At 42.2% G+C, this 22,352-nt stretch overlaps 1 protein-coding gene across 2 annotated transcripts in view; it reads left to right on the forward strand.

Moving 5' to 3' along the window:
• c32h12orf56 (chromosome 32 C12orf56 homolog) overlaps nucleotides 1-17,769 on the forward strand; it is a 93,306-nt gene extending 75,537 nt beyond the window's left edge. For both annotated transcript variants that reach the window (XM_072551894.1, XM_072551895.1), the window contains 2 exons: nucleotides 4,050-4,228; nucleotides 13,338-17,769. In XM_072551894.1, the coding sequence (XP_072407995.1) occupies nucleotides 4,050-4,228; nucleotides 13,338-13,446 (288 nt within the window). In that variant the 3' untranslated portion in view covers nucleotides 13,447-17,769. The remainder of the gene's footprint in view (nucleotides 1-4,049; nucleotides 4,229-13,337) is intronic.
• Nucleotides 17,770-22,352: the final 4,583 nt, after the last annotated feature.

The following is a 22,352-nucleotide window of genomic DNA, read 5'->3' on the forward strand; positions in this document are numbered from 1 at the left end:
AAGGCCAGATCTCCTTCCTGAAAAGACATTAGTGAATCAGGTGAGTTTTTACAAGCAAATATTTTTCTTTTATTCATTCACGGGATGTGGATGTTTCTGGCGAGGCCAATATTTATTGCCCATCCCTAATTGCCCAGAGGGCATTTAAGGATCAACCACATTGCTGTGGATCTGGAGTCACATGTAAGTCAGACTAGGTAAGGATGGCAGATTTCCTTCCCTAACAGGCATTAGTGATCCAAAAATCGGCAAGGGTTTCATGGTCATCACTCAACTCTTAATTCCAGATTTTTTATTGAATTCAAATTTCACCATCTGCCATAGCTGGATTCTAACCTGAATCCCCAGAACGTTACCCAGATCTCTGGATTAACAGTCCAGCGATAATAGCATTAGGCTGATTATGGTTTCATGGTCACCATTACAGGATTAGCTTTTGACTCCAGTCTTTAGTAATTAAGTTTGCATTACCTCAACAGTCTGATTTATGGTGAAGTCTGTAGTCTCTGCTATTAATCATATCTGCATAATATGCAAAAGTAATAACTTAGCTGCTCAGGAAATTAATCTTCCCTGAAGATGTAATTTTGTTATAGTAACCTTTTGGCAGGAATTGTGGGCTAATCATAGTAAGACAGAGTGATTTTAGTTTGATCAAGCTACCCTTTATTTCACAAATTTTTACTCCTTTGCCAGGGTCCTATGCTCACATCCTTCCTCTTGCACACACTTATCCCATACCGTCAAAAACTCTACCATCTTCACCGTCCCCAACAGTCTCCTAAAAACAGTAGAGGTTCAAAGAGACATTTAGTCCAGTTATGTTATTTTCAGTACCTGTTGAAGACATTTAATGGTTTATAAAATCATGAGGGGCATAGATAAAGTGAATAGCAGTGGCCATTTCCCTGAGGTGGTGGTATTCAAAACAAGGGGGTTTATTTTTAAGGGGAGAGGGGAAAGATTTAAAAGGGACCTGAGGGGCAATGTTTGCACACAGAGGGTAGTTCGTATGGGGAGTGAACTGCCAGGTGAAATGCTAGATACAGGATTACAGCATTGAAAAGAAATTTGGACAGGTATATGAATAGGAAAGGTGTAGAGGGGTATGGGCCAACATGAACAAGTGGGACTAGTTGAGTTTGGGAAATTTGGTCGGCATGGACAAGTTGGACCGAATGGTCTGTTTCTGTGCGGTATGACTCTATGACATTTGAGTAAAATAAAAGGCCAATGGAATGCTGGCCTTTAGATTTAGAGGAGTAGAATGCAGGGGAGCAGAAGTCATGATTGAGCTATACAAAGCCATGGTAAGATGACAACTGTGAGCAGCTTTAGACACCACAAATGAGGAAGGGTGTATTGGTCTTGGAGGAATGTAGCACAAGATTACCAAAATTATGCCAAGACTCAAATTACAAGGACCAGGAATGTAATAAAGGATGAGGGAAGATTTGGTCAAAATTTTCACCTGATAGAATAGATGGAGAGAAGCTATGATTACTCAGAGGGAACCTAAGGTCTGGCTTTTCACAGAGTCATGAAGACTCTGTGTCTTAACTAAAATGGCACTGGGTCCCTGGATTCAGAAGTCCCAACCCCATTTTCAATAAATCCTGTTTTCGCCAGTAGGGGAAGGGATGGATTGGGTTCACATATATGGGGAATCCAACTCAGCAGAGCCACTTGGATACAGTGTTGAGTTCACAGTTTGTTTGACAAAACTCCAAGAAGTTAAGGGATTATCTGTCTTTGATGTTGAATTCTCAACACAAAAATTTTGTTTTTAATAAGGGATTTAGTTACAATTTGAAGGCATTGGAATGTATTGAATAGGGTTTAGTAAATGAGGTTTTTAAAAAATATGGTGAAGTCTGCAAAAGAAACTTTTCAACTTTAGTTCATTTCATCCCAACATGGCTCCTGAGGTTTGCCCATGGTGGATATTGGGTGAGTTGGTACAGAAGGTGGAAGAGAAAAAGGGAAGTGGTGGGGCATGGGCTGGCATGAGTAAGCATTAATTTGGAATAGGGAGTCTAAGGGGCCATGTGGGTGAGTAGAGGAGTGTAGGTTGACATAGAGGGTATGAGGGCTAATGGGGGTGGGTGGGGGAATGGGTTTGCTTGGGTAGGGCATGGGGTCTGTGAGGGATGAGGGCTAGTCAGCTTCAGCACTTCTATTATGATTGGGGTGAAGTCCCTGAGTTTGGAACTGTCTTCCACAAATGCAAGATCAGATGTAATGTTTAGATCCGGGGTTGATACATTTTTGTTATGTACAGATATTAATCGATGTGTGGAGCAGATGGGCATAGATCGTGATCTCACTGAATGATGACAGGCTAAAGGGACTAAATCTCCTCCTCATGTTCTAATTCTCCTCCCCTACACCCACCCACTCCCCCTTTTGCTCCCCTTTCCTCTCACACTCCCTGTTGTTCTAGAAAGAACTTGTCATGTGTGAATTGTTCTTCACCCCAGACTGCCCCATTCTCATTCACTTCATTTTGTCTTGCTTCATTTCATTTTACTCTGGTTTTATCTGTTTAATCTTTGGCATTATGTCAGCAAAATCTCCCTCTCTTCCCTGGCCTTTCATTTTCTCTAACACTTACCCTGCAGGGAATAGTACAATTAAGTAATCCTCCTTTTGACAGAGTGCAAATCAATAATCTAAACTGAAAAAGAATGATCTCTTCCACTCCCTGATTTCTGTGAGCATCGGTGTCAAATAAGTCCTTTCAAGTGTGTTTTATATGCCGTTTAAGAAAATAAATGATCTGGCAGTGAACCAAACACCAGCACATTTTTGCTAGAGCAAGGAATTAGAACAAAGACCAGGAACAGGCCCTTCAGCCCACCATATCTGTGCTGACCATGATATTATTCTAAACCAATCCCATCTGTTTGCACATGGTCTATATCCCTGGATTGTTGCCTGTTCATGTGTCTGTCTAAATGCCCCTTCAAGGTTGCTACAAGGGTATGTGTAAGTTTCGCACCAGCAGTTGGGAGAGAACACATTCTGAGTGAGATACTCGAGGGGATTGGCCTCTCAGGGGAATACAGCAGCAGCCAAATTCTTGGCACTACAGTTGGCTCTGCTGCACAGGACAGAAGGAGAATCTGTGGGAATGTGAGAGTAAAAGGGGATTCAATTCTAACACAGAAAACAACAAGTTAGAAATTTTCCTCTGGGAACATTGCCTTCCTTGGGGATAAATGGAGGAACATCTGCAAAGTAATGATGGGAAATTGGCGGGATGAGGTCTCTATGTACACACAACACACAGACACACACACCCCAACCCATACTTGCACTGACTAGGTTCTCCTAGCTGAAGCAAAAACAGAAATTTACATTATGTTTTAGTGGTTAAAACGAAGTATGGCAGTTTGTAAAGCAATTGAATTGTCTTTGTAAGCAACCTTAGACGATATTTTGTGAAATCGCATCATATATATATTAAATACCATTACTGTAATAAAGTCTTTGTCATAAATGTGTGAATACTGTTAGTAGCCTGGGGTGGCACGGTGGTTAGCACTGATGCCTCATAGTGCTAGGGACTTTGGTTCAATTCCCACCTCAGGCAACTGTCTGTGTGGAGTTTGCACATTCTCCCCGTGAGTTTCCCCCCACAATCCAAAGATGTGCAGGTTAGGGGAATTGGCCATGCTAAATTGCACATAGTGTAGATTATTAGTCAGGTGTAAATAAATGGTAGGCAAAAGTGAGGACTGCAGATGCTGGAAGGAAACCAGAGTCAAGATTAGAGTGGTGCTGGAAAAGCACAGCAGGTCAGGCAGCATCCGAGGAGCAGGAAAATCAAGGTTTCGGGCAAAAGCCCTTCATCAGGTATGGGTTTGGGTGGGTTACTCTTCAGCGGGTTGGTGTGGACTTGTTGGGCTGAAGGGCCAACTGTAGGGAATCTAAATTCTCACTACAATGCATATATTTCCACTGTGTTCTATATGTACATCTATTGTGATTAATATATTTCTGTTTTAATAGACATGTTTCTATAAACGAATATGTTTCTGTTTCAGTTGCCTTTTATGGACCAGATGATGAAACACATCATTAAGATGGTGCTACCTCCAATACATATCATGAGCCCCACTCAAGCTTTGCAACTTTTTCAACAATTCTACATCCTGAACACTTGTATCCAGTACAGCAGTGACTTGGCAGAACATATCAGGAATAAATACAGTGAAGAATTTAGGTAAGGAAAGGTCACTGTTTATCTCCCTGTACAGTACACACGTTATTTATGGGATGTAAAATTCCTCATGGGGACAAACTTAAGTAAAACAGTTGTTCATCGTGGCTAACCTGCTAACAAACCTCTCTCAGAAGCTGCACATTTCAAAACCACCGAGCTGCACCAGATCCTGGTCCCACTGCAGGGTCGGGCTGGACAAGATCCCGGTCCCACTGCAGGGCCGGGCTGCACCAGATCCCAATCCCACTGCAGGGTCGGGCTGCACCAGATCCCAGTCCCACTGCAGGGCCGGGCTGCACCAGATCCCAATCCCACTGCAGGGTCGGGCTGCACCAGATCCCGGTCCCACTGCAGGGCCAGGCTGCACCAGATCCTGGTCCCACTGCAGGGCCGGGCTGCACCAGATCCCGATTCCATGCAGGGCCGGCTGAACCAGATCCCAATCCCACTGCAGGGCCGGGCTGCACCAGATCCCGGTGCCACTGCTGGGCCGAACTGGACTGGATCCCCGTTCCACTGCAGGGCCGGGCTGGATCAGATCTGATCCCACTGCAGGGCTGTGCCTGATCCCAATGCAGGACCGGGCCAGACCAGATCCTGATGCAGGGCTGTACAGGACCTGGCTGGATCAGATCCCAATTACAGCAAGTCTCCCTGAAAAGCCCATATAAAGACTGTGAACCACTGTAAACGGCAGCAATCCTGTTACTGGTAACCCTAAGATCCTATGTAGACATTTGATAGTTAAAAAAGTATTTTTGTAGTATTATCCTACTAATGTTGTTGTACAAACGTTTGGTTACACAAGGCTTTTGATAACCAGCCCTAATATGTCTGTATGTAGCTCAGTGTGCAATTTTGTTTGACTCCTGTGAAGCATATTGAAAATACAAGTTTTTATATATCCCACCATTAAAAAATCCTATTGTTTAAGAGTTAGTGTCATTCATTAATGATATAAAATAATTTGCCCCGGCAATCTGGATCAATTTTTCTTTAATTTATCCATTTTGGGGGAAGTGGGCATTGCTGGCTGGGCCAGAATTTATTGCCTGTCCCTAGTTGCCCTGGAGGAGGCGGTGGTGAGCTGCCTTCTTGAACCGCAGCAGACCACCTGCTGTGGGTTGTCCCACAATGTCATTAGGGAGGGAATTTCAAACATCATTGAAGTCTCAAGACTAATTTGTCAGTCAAATGATATTTGCAAAAATATCATACTTCAGTCACCGTTAGACATGTCATTTCTGCTTCATACTCATGCTACATTTGACTGTAATTTGGAGTTGTTAGACTTCTAAAGCTTTTCCTTGCCCCTTTTCTCAATAATAAAACTTCAAACGATTGACTAACAGCTGCTTCCGGCAAGAGGAAAATGCAGTATTTATTACTGCCCGGCTGAAACAGAGTATCATTTAACTTATTACAAACTGTGCCGGGAAGTCTGGTTGCAACTATTAACAGGCATGTACCCCGGTGGAGGTGGAAGCATGGTCTGTAGACAAGTCACATTCAGTTTTTACAAGATGTAAGTAAAATGGAGAGAGATTAATCCATCTTTCTTGTCCTAGTATCCTTAATTATCTCAAATTCCTACTGTTTAAGCAGTACTTCCTGCTAGAGACGCTCAGCAGATCTGGCAGCATCTGCAGAGAGAGAAAAAACAGCAGGACTGTAAAACATTTGAGGCGTTGTATCAGTTTTTTTAATTCAAAGTAAGTACCGAGATAGGCAAAGGTAAGGACGAAAGGAAAAGGTTCTCTTTTAGGGTGGAAGCTGGGAATGATTAGACGATTAAAGAGTGATGGTGCAAGCTAAAACAAAACAAGTGGTATTGGGACAAGAAACAAAGAGGAGGTATAAATGGCAACAGCAGAAACATTACCACAGCTGTTGACTGAAAAACAGAAACAGTGGTTATGATCTGAAATACTTGAACTCAGTATTAGATTAGATTCCCTACAGTATGGAAACAGGTCCTTCAGCCCAACCAGTCCACACCAACTCTCCACAGAGTAACCCACCTAGACCCATTTCCCTCTAACTAATGCACCGAACACTATGGGCAATTTAGCATGGCCTGCACATCTTTGGATTGTGGGAGGAAACCCACACAGACACTGGGAGAATGTGCAAACTCCACACAGCCAGTCACCCGAGGCTGGAATCGAACCTGGGTCCAAAGTGCTATGAGGCAGCAGTGCTAACCACTGAGCCACCCTGAGTCCAGAATATTTTAATATGTGCTGTTGTCATTTGCATTTCCTTTAGAACCCTTTTAATTCTTTCCTGTTTTACACCAACATCTCTTTGTCATTTAGCCTCTCCTGCCTCTACCACCCCGGAGCCTGCCTTTTGCACATTCCTTGCCTCTGTACTTGCTTAAAACCTGGAGCATCTTTTTGAAGGTCTGACAAAAAGCCTTCAACCTGAACGGTTTACTCTTCCCGAAGACACTGCTTAAAAGTTGCTGAGTGTTTTCCAGCACGTGCCCTCTTGCTTTGAAGGTACAGCAGAAAATCAGGAACCAGACTGTATCGTATCCTTACATCAACCAGGAAATTGTTTGTGTAACTCATGGATTTAGATCCACCTTAACTGAATGAGACCAGTTGGACAAACACAGCACTGCTAACAGTTTGTGGATTGCATCCTTACTATTCACAGAATGAATGCATTTGCGTGATTTAATTGTATTTATAACAGCTGTCCCTGTGCAAACATTCCAGCTGCTGCTAGGGTAATGAATGTTTATTGTTGACTGCACTGTTTAGAAACACAGTGGCCATTAATTGCATCAAAATCAATATTTGTTGGAACATAAATCTATTGGCAATAACTCAAAGGATTGAGTATTTATAAATGGTCATGGCAAGATTCAGAATCCAACTGTAAAGACAAATGTTTTATAGGTATCATCATAGGTATATAGGTATTTTGTCTCATTGACAGCCACAAGGGACCAGAAGACTGGAGGTTGGCTGATGTGGTGCCACTATTTAAGAAAGGGTATAAGGAACAGCCCTGGAGCTATAGACTGGTGAGTCATATGTCAGTGGCAGGTATCTTGTTGGAGGGGATTCAAAGAGACAGGATTTACATGCACTTGGAAAGGCCAGGACTGATTAGAGATAGTCAACATGGCTTTGTGTGTGGGACATCGTGTCTCAGTAACTTGATTTGAGTTTTGTGAAAAGTTGACAAAGACGATTAATGAAGGTAGAGTGGTAGATGTTGTCTATATGGACTTCAGCAAAGCGTTGGACACGGTTCTGAATGGTAGACTGGTTCATAAGGTTAGATCAATGGGATCGGGGGGAGCTAGCTAATTGAATACAAAATTGGCTTGAAGATAGGAGACAGAGGGTGGTGGTAGAGAGTTGCTTTTCAGATTGGAAGCCTGGGACTAGTGGTGTGCCACATGGATCAGTGTTGGGTCCACTGTTTTTCATCATTAATGTAAATAATTTGGATATGAATATAGGGGGCATAATTAGTAAATTTGCAGAATTACAAAATAGGTGGTGTAGTGCACAGTGAAGAAGATTATCTTAGAGTACAACAGGACTTTGATCAGATAGGCTAGTGGGCTGAGGAGTGGCAGGTGGAGTTTAATTTAGATAAATGTGAGGTGTTGCATTTTGGTAAGACAAATCAGGGCAGAACTTATATAATTAATGGCAGGGCACTGGGGAATATTGCCAAACAGAGACCTGGGAGTGCAAGTGCATTGTTCCTTGAAAGTTGAGTGTAGACAGGGTGGTGAAGAACACGTTTGATACGCTTGCCTTCATTGGCAATGAGTGTAGGAGTTGGGATGTCATGCTGTGCCTGTATAAGACATTGTTGAGGCCACTTATCAAATGTACAATTGTGTACAATTCTTGTCGTCCTTTTATAGGACGAATCTTGTTAAACTTGAGAGGATGCAGAAAAGATTTACAAAGATGTTGCTAGGGTTGGAGGGTTTGAGTTATAGGGAGAGGCTGAATAGGCTGGGGCATCTTTCCCTGGAACGTAGGAGTCTGAGGGGTGACCTTATAGATGTTTATAAAATCATGAGGGGCATGAATAAGGTGAATCCCTATGGTCTTTTTCTTTGGGTGGCGGCAGCCAAAACTAGAGGGCATAGGTTTAAGGTGAGAGGGGAAAGATTTAAAAGGGACCTGAGGGGTAACCTTTTCATGCAGAGGGTGGTACATGTATGGAATGAGCTGCCAGATGGAGTGGTGAAGACTGGTACAATTGCAACTTTCAAAAGGCATCTGGATGGGCATATGAATAGGAAGGGTTTGGAGGGGTATGGGCCAAATGCTGGCAAATGGGACGAGATCAGATTGGGATGTTTGGTTGGTGCGGACGAGTTCGCTGGAAGGGTATGTCTCCGTGCTTTAAGACTAGGTAGATGCATTTAAGGAGACAGGACAGACAGGCATATGGGGGAGATGGGAAAAGAGGATGCTATTAAAGTGCTAAATATGGATTGTCAAATTTAGCTTCTGTTATCTGAATGTTACACCTGAGACTTCTGATGAATCGAAATGGTTATTTAAAAGGAAGACACGGAGACAAAAAGTTGATACAATTCTCATATGGGCGGCACGGTGGCACAGTGGTTAGCACTGCTGCCTCACAGCGCCAGAGACCCGGGTTCAATTCCCGCCTCAGGCAATTCTCTGTGTGGAGTTTGCACATTCTCCCCATGTCTGCGTGGGTTTCCTCCGGGTGCTCCGGTTTCCTCCCACAGTCCAAAGATGTGCAGGTCAGGTGAATTGGCCATGCTAAATTGCCTGTCGTATTAGGTAAGGGGTAGATGTAGGGGTATGGGTGGGTTGCGCTTCGGCGGGGCGGTGTGGACTTGTTGGGCCGAAGGGCCTGTTTCCACACTGTAAGTAATCTAATCACCTGGGCCCAGATTCAGGCAAGAATTATGAGACCCTTATGGAATAATTGAAACTGTGCGCACTCAAATTGCTTTCCTTTAATCGAAAGACATCAAAACCAGTTTGAGTTAGTGTCAGGAAATTGACGTCTCCTCTTGTTTAATTATCGTGTTTTGATAATTTCACAGTTTGGGAGATGGAAGTCTCATCTGCTGGTTAGCCACCTTGGAAAGGCACTCCAGAATACAAACTGAACTAAATTTCAACACCTGAGTTGCAGGGCAGAGCAAAGGAGAAAATGAATTTGTGAGAACAAGAGCTGGAACTGTCCCCTGTTTGTTTCTCTCTGTGCCCCTGAAAACAGAGAAAATAAATTGGAGAATCAATCATTGATCTCAAAGATATATAATTCAGGTTAGGGCTGGGATGATGCAAGCTGATGATTAATCAATCGTGGGCTAAGGTTAAGAATCTAACACCTCAGAACTCAAAGGACTTTTTAACTACACAACCTTTATCCTCCCTTTGTGTACAACTCTCCCGTTTTAAACTTATTAACCTGTGTTTGTATGCGGGTTGAAGCTCACATTTTTATTATGATTGGTGGGGGGAAAGGGGTTAGTCATAAAGTTCCTTTATCTTTCAATCAGGACACCCTTTGTAATTGGCTCCTTCATTTTCTAGGAGAAAGTGAGGACTGCAGATGCTGGAGATCAGAGCTGAAAATGTTTTGCTGGAAAAGCGCAGCAGGTCAGGCAGCATCCAAGGAACAGGAGAATCGACGTTTCGGGCATCAGCCCTTCTTCAGGAATTCCTGCTCCTGTTCCTTGGATGCTGCCTGACCTGTTGCGCTTTTCCAGCAACACATTTTCAGCTCCTTCATTTTCTAGCAAAGCACATTTTGATCGAATTGCGATAGCTACGTGCAAAAAAAAACCTCATTATGGTTGACTGTGAGGGGAATAAAAAATAGGAAGGGACAATTTCCCATTCCTCAACTACTCATCAAAATTTGTTACATTGATAGATTTAGATGTGGAAAGATGGGAAGAGATTGAGGGGAGCAAAATACTGGTATAGAGTGGTTGGGCTGACGATATGCAAGTACGTCTGTTGGAGAAATTAGCCCAACAAATCAGAGATCACAAAACACAGATTGAAGTGAAACTAACAAACAGTTTCTTAGTACGGCAATATTGTGGAAGGGAAATAGACTAAGCTGAAACAGCACAGACAGTCTGTCCAGGTAGCCGAAAACTCTCTTCCTCGAGCTGAGAATTAAGCCAGGTTTTATAGGAATCTTGTACAAGGAGGTTAATTAAAATGGGGAAAAATACAATGTATTTGAAAATTAAGTAAACCAGTTACAATGGTGAAAATTGAAAAACAGTTCTCGGAAGAATGTCCTGATTGTTGATATAATGTAACATCCTCGCAGCATCAATGAGTTCTTGATGGGATTGGGAGATTCTAGCTCTCTTTGCAGGTAGGTGAGAATGTCTCTTTTGAAACAGTTAAAAATCACACAACGTTTCATCAGGAAGGAACAGCGCTCCGAAAGCTAGTGCTTCCAATTAAACCTGTTGGACTATAACCTGATGTTGTGTGATTTTTAACTTTGTACACCCCAGTCCAACACCGGCATCTCCAAATCTTTTGAAACAGTAAGGTGTCTCCATTGTTTCTCTCCTGTGAGCAAGGTATTCTGGTGCCTCTCTGTCTGACCTGTCCTTTGTGTGGCTTTAGTATTACTGGGTTATGAGACTGCCCTCGGGGCTTTGGGACAGCTGTGTTAACTGGGTCCAGGAAGCTTATTGTTAGTTTGTCGTCTCCGAGTGACTATGGTCATGTTTGGTTTCTCTTGTCAGCCAGGTTGGTCAATATTGAGGCATTCTGGGTGTTTCTTGTATGGTTTGGACAGGTTTGATTTTCAGTGTTCTGTGTGGGCATGCTATGGGTAGGCAGGGTGGCAGATCTTTTCCATAATGTCCTTTGCAAAATTATGGCATAGAATGTGATGTTCTTGACAAACTGGCAGATTATGCTGGAGATCACAGCGGGTCAGGCAGCATTCATGGAGAGAGAGCAAGTTAACGTTTCGAGTCTAGATGACTCTTCATCAAAACAGATGAGTTTGTTGATGTAATTTCTCAACTCATTGAAGAAAATAAATTATTTGCCTAGGAAACATTACATTTTATTGAACATGTTTTTTTTAATTCACCTTTCCACCTCTGACCTTAGAGACAGTGATTAATAGTGATTCCCTGCACAGTGACAGCTCTGTAGCACTCCACCTAATTGTACCTGCACAGATTGTCTCAAGGCTTCTGGCTATACAGGATATTACAGTCAGTGCTCTTGTCGGTTTCATCCATAATCCACACAGATGCACCTTCTGGCTGATTATTTCCTGCACTGTTTCTCCCCGTCCAGTTCCTGAGTTCAGAATACGCTGGAGTCATTAAAGTGTCGCAAGAAAAATTTAGAACAAGGGTATCACTTGCAGAACCGGGAATTATCGTTGATCTTAGTCATCCTCAGGAAGGTTCTGAACCACAGCATGGTCAACACCATCCCCCCCTCCCCCACCCCCACCCCCACCCCCACTACCCTGTGCAGTTGAGCGGGTGGCAAGTTCAGGATTTTTACACAGCAATGATTGAAAGAATCCCAGGTTGCATTTTTATAGCATTTAGGGATGTTCCAAGGTGTTTCACAGGAGGGTCATCAAAATGTGTCACTGAGTTGAATCTTACCAGAAATCAACTAAGAGTCTGTTTTGTTGGGATTCACAGAGGTATCTCTCCATGAGGCCTAGCGAGTTTTCTCACGTGATTTGTAACAAAATTGCCTCAGTAACACCATTACTTCACAGTATTCAAACACCAGAGACAGTTTGCTTCTCTTTCATGTCTATGATTTGATGTAACGGTTTCTTCCGATTCCTGAACTTGAGATTTTAATAGCCTTTGTGTTGATTAGTCATAAAACTGAGCTTAAACTTTCTTAATTTCACTACAGCCTTCAAAGCTCTATTTAAACACTCTTCATCTGGAACTTTCAAATCAAACCATTAGACTGAGGGAATCTACTTAACTATTCTGAGCCAAATCGATCAGGACGAAGTTAAAAATCACACAACAATAGGGTTTATTTGGAAGTACAAGCTTTTAGAGTGCTGCTCCTTTGTCAGGTAGCTTTGTCCACCCCAATCCAACACCAGCATCTCCATATCATGTCCATCAGGAGACATTGCTTCTTCCATCTAAGTTCAACCAGCATTTAGTCAAAGTAAAATCAAAAGCTTTCCAAGCTTTGGATGTTTCCCCTAAGTAAAACAAAAATCAATTCCCAATTCTTCTAATTGGAAGCAAGCTAATCTCTTCAATATTTACTCTGACCACTCATAAAACTCTCCCACTGCAAAAGAATTCCCATTGCCACTCCAGGAAGTCTCTCCCTTTCATACTCTTTATTTTAAATAAAAACAATGGCTCCAAAAATACTGACATTGTCCAAAACCCAGATGCTACTAATTCAAAATCTAATTCTAAAGTAAATGATTTTAAAATACATTTAAATCTCTCACCTTACATCACAGCAAGTGTAATTTTGTACATGTGTTTTATATATATATATTATGTCTAAATCAGGACTTCAGTTCTGGTCTACTTCATATCGGAAAGATGTTGTGAAACTTGAAAGGGTTCAGAAAAGATTTACAAGGATGTTGCCAGGGTTGGAGAATTTGAGCTATAGGGAGAGGCTGAATAGGCTGGGGCTGTTTTCCCTAGAGCGTCAGAGGTTTACAAAATTATGAGAAGCATGGAGAGGGTAAATAGGCAAAGTATTTTCCTTGGGGTCAGGGAGTCCAGAACTAGAGGGCATAGGCTTAGGGTGAGAGGGGGAAGATATAAAAGAGACCTATGGAGCAACTTTTTCACACAGAGGGTGGTACGTGTATGGAATTAGCTGCCAGAGGAAGTGGTGGAGGCTAGTACAATTGCAACATTTAAGAGGCATTTGGATGGGTATATGAATAGGAAGGGTTTGGAGGGGTATGGGCCGGTTGCTGGCAGGCGGGACTAGATTGGGCTGGAATATCTGGTCGGCATGGACGGGTTGGACCGAAGGGTCTGTTTCCATGCTGTACATCTGTATGACTCTATCTGTAATTGTAATGTTCTAATGACTGTTACCCTTTTCCTTCACCTCTTTGTGTATAGGTACTACATTCAAACTGCTACAGTGGAAGCAATGCTCCCAGTCCATTATGCTGTCACCCAGCCTACGATTCGGCTCCTACACCAAGTACTCAGCTTCGTCCTCCACTAGCTGATCTAATTTTTCAAGAGGATTAAGCTGCAGTTAGTAATGAGTATCAGATTCTAATGAAATGGATGTTAGTGTATATATTCACACATGTACTTACCTACTGGATTTACGGAAAACAATAACAGTTTGAAATCTATCCCTATCCTTACATTGAGAGTCTTACATAAAACTATAATTGAAACTTTGAATGATAAAAAAGTGTAGTTTATAAAATAAATAAGCTTGTAATTTTTCACTGTTAACTTGGGGGGGATGGTTGCGAATATTGAACTTCAGTTAATGGATAACTATATTTTTATGTTATCTTAATTCACATAGAAAGGTATTTTTAAAATTAAACATGTTGGAAGTCTTGCTAGATTAAAGAAGCTTATTTTTATGTTTTCTTAAATTAACATGCAGTTGTAAGTCAGAGCTTAAAAAGAAACTGCATTAGATCATAGAGATTGGATGGTTTGCCACAAACATGTTCTCAGTGTGAGAATGTTAATGTTAACCAGGCCATCAAAGGATAGGAACACAAGTAATTGGAGCAGGAATAGGTCTGAGGCCCCTCAAACCTGCTCCACTATTCAGAAGGATTATGGCTGATCCTCAACCTCACCCTTGACTTTATAATATCCAAAATTATATCGATCTCTGTCTGGAACGTACTCAGCAACTGATCTCCCAGGAGTGGAGAATATTATTTCCTATGGTGCACCACCCTCCTGAGTAAAGGAACCTCTCCCCAATTTGATTGGAAATGGCCCACTGTTTATCCTGATCCAATCACCTTCGTTCTCCATTGCACAGGTGAGGGAAACAGCTTCTCAGCTTCTACTCTGTCAAGCTGAAGAATTTAATGATGCAGAAATCTGAGTGTTTCCACTCCAAGTGATGCTGATTTCATCATGTACATGTTTCAAAATGAGATCACCATTCATTCCTTGAAACTCCAGAGGGTATAAGCCTATATTTAAAAAAAAAGCAGAACGAGCTGGTTCCCAACAAGAACAGTGAGAATGTGGGCTGGCAGTCAGTCTAAATGTTAATTGCTTTGGAAAAGGAGATCATTCAACCTCTTAAACCTGTTCCGCCATTCTGTCAGATTAGGGCTGCCTCAGTTCCATAGTCCTTCATACAGTAGCCTAAGAAAAATCTACTGATTTCAATTTGTTCTAGAAATCTCAAGCCTGCAACATGACACAGTTTGCCTCTATTTGTTCTCTGTCCAGGCACTATGCCTAAGAGAGTGTTAGTGACCGTGGACTTGCATTTGATTTTGATATATGTATTGCAGTGGCCTACCTTTCCCTTCTGCAGGATGGCTGACCAGGAAACTCTCCTGCTTTCAGCTGCCACTGTCGGGTGCATTGGAAGGGCTTTTGCAGGTTGGCAATCAACCTGTCAGGTTGTGTTCTGAGCTCACCTCCTTTGGCCATCAACATCAGTAGTGAGGCTCAAACCTGGACCTTCAGGCTCAGGGGCAGAGACACTTCCTGATGGACCATGGGACCGCTCTAATCCATTAACCAGCCAGACTTGGGACTTCCTGCCAGTGAATAAAGATGCAGAAATGCCAGCAGGCAGGAGGGAAGCACTGTTACCAAGAATAATTTCATCTGGTCACATTTGTTACTCACACACATTACACAGCAAAGCAATGGACAAGTCCAGGAAGGCAGGTATCACATAGATTTGATCCTGGAGGTTTTTGGGAGCAAAGAAAATGTTGGATAAATAGTCCTTCAAAAAGGAGAAAGATTTGCTCGAACAAACCACTTAGGAGTGAAGCTTGACCCTAGGAATACAATATTAGTGAAGCTGTCCATTCAGTTGTTGTCTAGGAAACTCACTTTGAGTTAATATTCCATTGCTGGAGGAACGTCGGAGAGACATAACGGTGCTAAGCTAAAGATTAGTAAGATCTTGAGTTTCTGCTTAAAAGGGACTGCTGGTCTTATCATTGACCTCCACAAGGTGTCTTGTATAAATTCTAGTTGAGCACAGGACTTGCTTAGCTGTCACACACCCATGGTTGAAGCATCAATTTACCAGACTACAAGGCAATGGTTATCATATGGACGAGAGCTGCCACTGCCTGTAACCCAATATAAATCACTGCCTCAGAGATAAGCAAAATACACATGGTTTACATTGTGGAAGGTCCTTTTACTGATTGTATAGGGCTTTTGTATATCTTTTTATCTTACTAAAACAGTTGCATTTTTGTTTACATGTTTATATATTGGTCAATGTAAAAGTAAATATTTTTAAATGAAAATATGAAATTCCCTGTCTGTAAATGTTATTTCATTGCAAAAAAGATGGTGCAAAAACTGGTTCACTTACAGAGTCGTAGAGATGTACAGCATGGAAACAGACCCTTCGGCCCAACTCGTCCATGCCAACCAGATATCCTAACCTAATCCAGTCCTATTTGCCATCACTTGGCCCATATCCCTCTAAACCATTCCTATTCATATACCCATCCAGATGCCTTTTAAATGCTGCAATTGTGTTTGCCTCCACCACTTCCTCTGGCAGCTCATTACATACACGTACCACCCTCTGTGTGAAAACGTTGCCCTTAGATCCCTTTCATATCTTTCCCCTCTCACCCAAAACCTATGCCCTCTCGTTCTGGACTCCCTCATCCCAGGGAAAACACCTTGCCTATTTATCCTATCCATGCCCCTCATGATTTTATAAACCTCTATAAGGTCACCATTCAGCCTCCGAAACTCCAGGGAAAACAGCCACAGACTATTCAGCTTCTCGCTATAGCTCAAATCCTCCAACCCTGGCAACATCCTTGTAAATCTTTGTTTGTGTTTGTGTTAAATGCTCCACTGTGTTTAGTTGTCTGTGATCTTGAGCCATATTACAATCTTTTCCTGATAATATCACTCACCTCTGTGCAAAAGCTTGAACTATCTGATCATCTGAATTCAGCAATTTGAAGAATGTGTGAATAATTATCAGTAACGGACACTATTCGTCCTATTGAGCCTGCTTTTGTCATTCTGGAAAGAAAGAGAATATCTCTTACAGTCAACAAAGACAAATTGGTGAAGAAATTCAGCAGGTCTGGCAGCATCTGTGGAGAGAAAGCGAGAGAGACACAGAGTTTATGTTTCAAGTCCAATGACCCTTCTCAGACCTGGCCTCACTGGACTCAAACCATGAACTCTGTTTTCCCTGTATAGATACTACCAGACCTACTGAGTCTTTACGACAATTTCTGTTTCTGTTTCAGATTTCCAGCATCTGCAGTTCTTTGTTTTATTTCTTACAAGTAAACCATACCCAGCTCTGAATTATAAGACTGCAGAAAGAATATTAATCTATTGTGCACTATGCATCATTGATGCTGGTTAATAAAAGCCAAAGGCTTATGAAACATTATTGTCCTTTATCTCTGACTAGGTCACTGCTGGTGGGATGCCCCAGAGACAATGAAAAGTGCATTAGACTGGGGAAAGTCACTTGCCATGTTCAACATTAATCTTCCTTAGTCTAATTTGGTTGCTATAATTGAAAGGGAATTACACTGAAGGGGCGAGTGCATGGAATTGTAGATAAGTGTCAGACACCCCCATCCTACACCTGCACACACGATTTTACCTACCAACATGCACAGAATCACACAATTTCTCTCATAGAATATTAATCAGTTCAGCAGATACATTCTATTTTGTTCAAAAAGCACATTTTTTTTAGATTAGATTACTTACAGTGTGGAAACAGGCCCTTCGGCCCAACAAGTCCACACCGCCCCGCCGAAGCGCATCCCACCCATACCCCTACATCTACCCCTTACCTAACACAACGGGCAATTTAGCATGGCCAATTCACCTGACCTGCACATCTTTGGACTGTGGGAGGAAACCGGAGCACCCGGAGGAAACCCACGCAGACACGGGGAGAACGTGCAAACTCCACACAGTCAGTCGCCTGAGGCATGATTTATAGATAGTCAGTCAGTGGGGCATTTTATAAATTCCTACTTTGAAAGTAAAAGACACAGACTCTGAATAAGACTCATGCTTAAAATACATTATTTAACTGGAGGTGTCACCTCCTTTATATTGATAACACCTTAAGTTGTCTCAGTGCAATGACTTGAAAGAAATTCTGGGATTTGCATAATAATTGAAATCTGCACCTTCATTCTCAATGATTAAAGACTTAAGAACCATCTTGCGTGTGCTTGCTTGTATGTCCCTTTGATTTTTTCCTTATCAATTCTGTGTCTAAAGTGTTCCTTTCTCACTAGCACCTGACGAAGGAGCAGTGCACTGAAAGCTAGTCTTTTCAAATAAACCCGTTGGACTACAATGTGGTGTTGTGTGATTTTTGAAATAGCTCAGCAGAACACACATAAGTGGTGCATTGATATTGAAGATAATGGGCACAGTTAGAGAGAAGATGTTTTAAAACAATACAGAGGAGTCTCGATTATCCTAAGGAAATAGGCAGGTAGTATTTCGTTCGATTAGTTGAATGCTGTATAACATGGTTTAGCCAAGCATCGGGACTTTGCGATCTTGCTGAGTAATTTGATATTCGGATAATAGAATGTCGGATAATCAAGGTTCCTCTGTATTAAGTAATTAATTGTTTAAATCACAACCAATGCTGAAAGAGACTGTCGTTTTAAAATATGCATTTTTAAAAATCTTTCATTGGTTCCTGATCAACCAATTTGACAGGGACCCACATTGTAGAGCCGGCACAGGAATCACAGAATTGCTCCAGCACTGAAGAAGGCCATTGAATCCATTGTGAAGATCACAGTGGGTCAGGCAGCATCTGTGGAGAGAAAGCAAGCTAATGTTTTGAGTCTAGATGACTCTTCATCTAAATGACTCTTCACCTAGACTGGGGATGCTGCCTGACCCACTGTGATCTCCAGCATCTGCAGTAATTTGTTCCTACATTCAGTCCACTGTTTCTGCTCACTGAATGTGCAATTCACTTAGCGCCATATTCCTTCCTTCTCACTGCAACCCTGCGTTTTCTTCCTTTTCAGATTACCATCAAATTTCCATTTTCCAGTTCCAGTTGAAGCTGCCTCCACCATACTGTCAGGCGATGAACTCTGGACCCTGATCACTCACTGTACCAAAATCATGAAGTCAGATGGTATAAGGTGGTTCGCATTCCCTCAAGGATAGAAAATAAAAAGGGATCAATTGAGGTCTATACAATGTTAAGAGGATTCAGTACGGTGGACACAGAGAAAGTATACCAAAAACAGAAAATGCTGGAAAATCTCAGCAGGTCTGGCAGCATCTGTAAGGAGAGAAAACAGCTGATGTTTCGAGTCTAACTGACTCTTTGTCAAAGCTGCCACAGAGAAAGTATACCTCTGGTGGGCAAGTCAAGAACATTAAAGTTTGATCAGGACCACTTAGAAGAAAAACGTGGAAGTGTTTTTTTCACACATGACAATGGTACAAATTTGCAAAACTGTGGGGCAATTAGAGTTTTCAAGACAGGAATTGGTAAGACTTTTATCAAGTTATCAAAGGAAAGCTGAGCAGTTCAGGTCACACATCAGCTATGAACTAATTAAACGACAGAGCCAAGGGGATAAGCAGCATATACTTGTTAGTACCACAGGTTTAATCGGAAGCACTAGCTTTTGGAGTGCCACTTGTTCTTCAGGTGGTTGTGAAGGAGCGGCGCTGCTGCCTCACAGCGCCGGACATCCGGGTTCAATTCCCGCCTCAGGCGACTGACTGTGTGGAGTTTGCACGTTCTCCCCGTGTCTGCGTGGGTTTCCTCCGGGTGCTCCGGTTTCCTCCCACAGTCCAAAGATGTGCGGGTCAGGTGAATTGGCCATGCTAAATTGCCCGTAGTGTTAGGTAAGGGGTAGATGTAGATGTAGGGGTATGGGTGGGTTACGCTTCGGCGGGGCGGTGTGGACTTGTTGGGCCGAAGGGCCTGTTTCCACACTGTAAGTAATCTAATCTAATCTAATAACCTGGTGTTGTGTGATTTTTAACTTTGTACATCCCAGTCCAACACCGGCATCTCCAAATCATTGTTGGTACTGTACTGTTTCTAAGATTCCTGCGTTAATATATCACAATGAAATGCAGGTCTGACAACAACTGGGTGGTGTACACAACTTATTTTCTTAATAAAATTTTGGAGCTGATATTTTTCCCCCATGTGGTTTTCTCAGGCAGTGTGCATGGGTAAGTAATCTAATCAGAGAATCAACTGGAATAAAGCATAGAACTGCAAACGCTGGAAACCTGAAACATAAACAGAAGTTACTGGAGAAGCATCTGTGGACAGAAAGCAGAGTTAACATTTTGCTTCACCAGACCCGAAACATTAACTCTGCTTTCTCTCCACAGATGCTGCCAGACCTGCCTAGTTTCTCCAGCTATTTCTGTTTAGGTCAACTGGAAAGTGGTCACTTGAGGAAAGACAGTACAACTTTCTGAAATAATTTTCTGTGTGTCAAACCTCCTGGACAATTGGCCATTTATATCTACAGCACATAGTTTTGCTCCCTTTGCTCCCTTTGACTACCCGAGAGGCCAAAAATTTATTTGTTCTCTTCCTTAAATATATTCAACCAAATAGCATCCATACCCCTTTGAGTTTCAACACTCCGAGTAAAGAAATTTGTCTTCAGCTCAGTCGTAAATGATTGTTCCCTTATCTTGGGACTATGCCCTGTGTTTAGATTCCCCAACTTGGGGCATCATTCTCTGTGCTTACCCTGTCAAGACTCTTCAGAGTGTTGCATGTTTCAACAATATCGTCTCATTCTCCTAAACTCCAGAGAATACAGATCCAATTTGATCAGCCTTTGACCACAAGTATTATTCTCAAACAGGTACCAATCTGTTGAACCCTCACTGGACTGCCTTGAATGAAAGTATGTCCTTTGTTAAATAGGTAGACCAGAACGGCATACATTTTACCAGATGTGTTCTCACTAACACTCTGTGTAACTGTAACAGTGCAGGTTATTCTGCTATAATGCATGTTTCGTTAATGTGAATTTGCTGTAACATGTTTGATGAATCGGGGACACTGTTTCTAAAGCATGAATGTTTAAAGTATGTCTTGGTTCTAACACGATTCCAGCCCCATTAGTTTAAATGGTACTGCTATTACACTATTTTCTTATAACACGGGATTGCACGAGAACTACCACGTTACAGCAGAACCGACAGTACTTTATTCTTGCACTTCAATTCCCTATCAATTAAGGTAAATGTGTTATTTCTTGCTGCACTTGCAAACTAACTATCTGTTTTCCTTGCCCAAGTGCACCTAAATCCTTTTGAACATCAACATTTACAAGTGTCATGTCACTAAGACATGAATGAAATTAAAAGGAAACTGGTAAATCCAAATTCTACTTTCTTGTCTATTTAAATCTAACCCTGAAACAAAACATAGAAATTGCTGGAAAAGCTCAGCAGGTCTGGCAGCATCTGTGAACTGAAAGTAGAGTTAAAGTTTCAGGTCCAGTGACCTTTCAGAACTGACTGTAGCTAGAAAAATGTGGTGCTGATGGCCTGGGGTTGGTGGGGAGGGGGAGTAAATGATAGATGGAGATGTAAGTCAGAAGCTAAAACTAAATTTTCCTGGCTACAGAACATGGCTGCCATCAGCAAGCTGAACTACAATTCTGGAAAGTTCCACCAGTAGTTACAAGGAAGAATTTAGACACCATCATTCTGGAATCTCTCACCCCTCATTGTGTGAGCACCGCAGTCAACAACAGAAAAAGAACTGTAGGTGGTATTTCTCATCATTAGGGGCTAGTAAAAAAGGTGTGAAAACAACTTTTGCAAAGGTGCTAATAGTTCCAGCTAACTCCTAAGGTGAAGAATGGATCCTTGACCAGAGAGTTAGAAATTAATTGTTAAATTGAAACTGACTCCTTAGTGGATCCATCACAAGTCCCTCTGGCTTTTAGAAAGTTTTTTTTTACATTTTTTTGGGATCTTGGTCAACCTACTTTTAACATCAGAACAGGCAAGAGCAGCAGGTCACTGTAAAAGACGTTTCAGCCATAACACACGAAAAAGTAGAAAACTTGAACCTCCTGGGCTGTGTGCCTTTCACAGAATATAAATCAGGAATACTAGAAGCATGGAGATGTACAGCACGAAAACTGACCCTTCAGTCCAACTCGTCCATGCTGACCAGACAACCTAATCTAGTTCCACTTGGCCCATATCCCTCCAAATCCTTCCTATTCATAAACCCATCCAGACGCCTTTTAACTGTTGTAACTGTACCAGCCTCCACCACTTCCTCTGGCAGCTCATTCCATTAGCTTGAAAAAGTTGTCCCTTAGGACCATTTAAAATTTTTCCCCTCTCACCCCCTAGTTCTGGACTCCCCCACCTCAGAAAAAAGACCTTGGCTATTCAGCCTATCCATGCCCCCTGTGATTTTATAAGCCTCTATAAGGTCACCCCTCAGCCTATGCCCAGCCTATTCAGCCTCTCCCTATAGCTCAAACCCTCCAACCCTGGCAACATTCTTTTCAATCGTTGCTGAACCCTTTCAAGTTTCACAATATGATTCCTATAGCAGGGAGAACAGAAGTGTATGCAATATTCAAAAATGGCCTAACAGCCACAACATGACTTCCCAACTCCTATACTCAATGCTCTGACCAATAAAGGACCGCCTCCCAAACACCTTGTTCACTATCCCACCTAAAAATGTGTTGAGGTACGTCAGAGTGGAACAGAGTACAGTAGGCCCCCTGTACTCGCAGAGGATATGTTCAAAGACCTACCACGGATAGTCGCAAACCCATTCATTTCAATGGGAAATTTCCCTTCCTGGCAGCCCCCTGCTCCCTGGTTCTGGAAGGTTCCCTGTAATATGTTCGGACCATGGTAAACTGCGGGTAACTGAAACTGCGGAAA

The sequence above is a fragment of the Chiloscyllium punctatum genome, chromosome 32, assembly GCF_047496795.1.
Source record: "Chiloscyllium punctatum isolate Juve2018m chromosome 32, sChiPun1.3, whole genome shotgun sequence".
Lineage (NCBI taxonomy): Eukaryota > Metazoa > Chordata > Chondrichthyes > Orectolobiformes > Hemiscylliidae > Chiloscyllium > Chiloscyllium punctatum.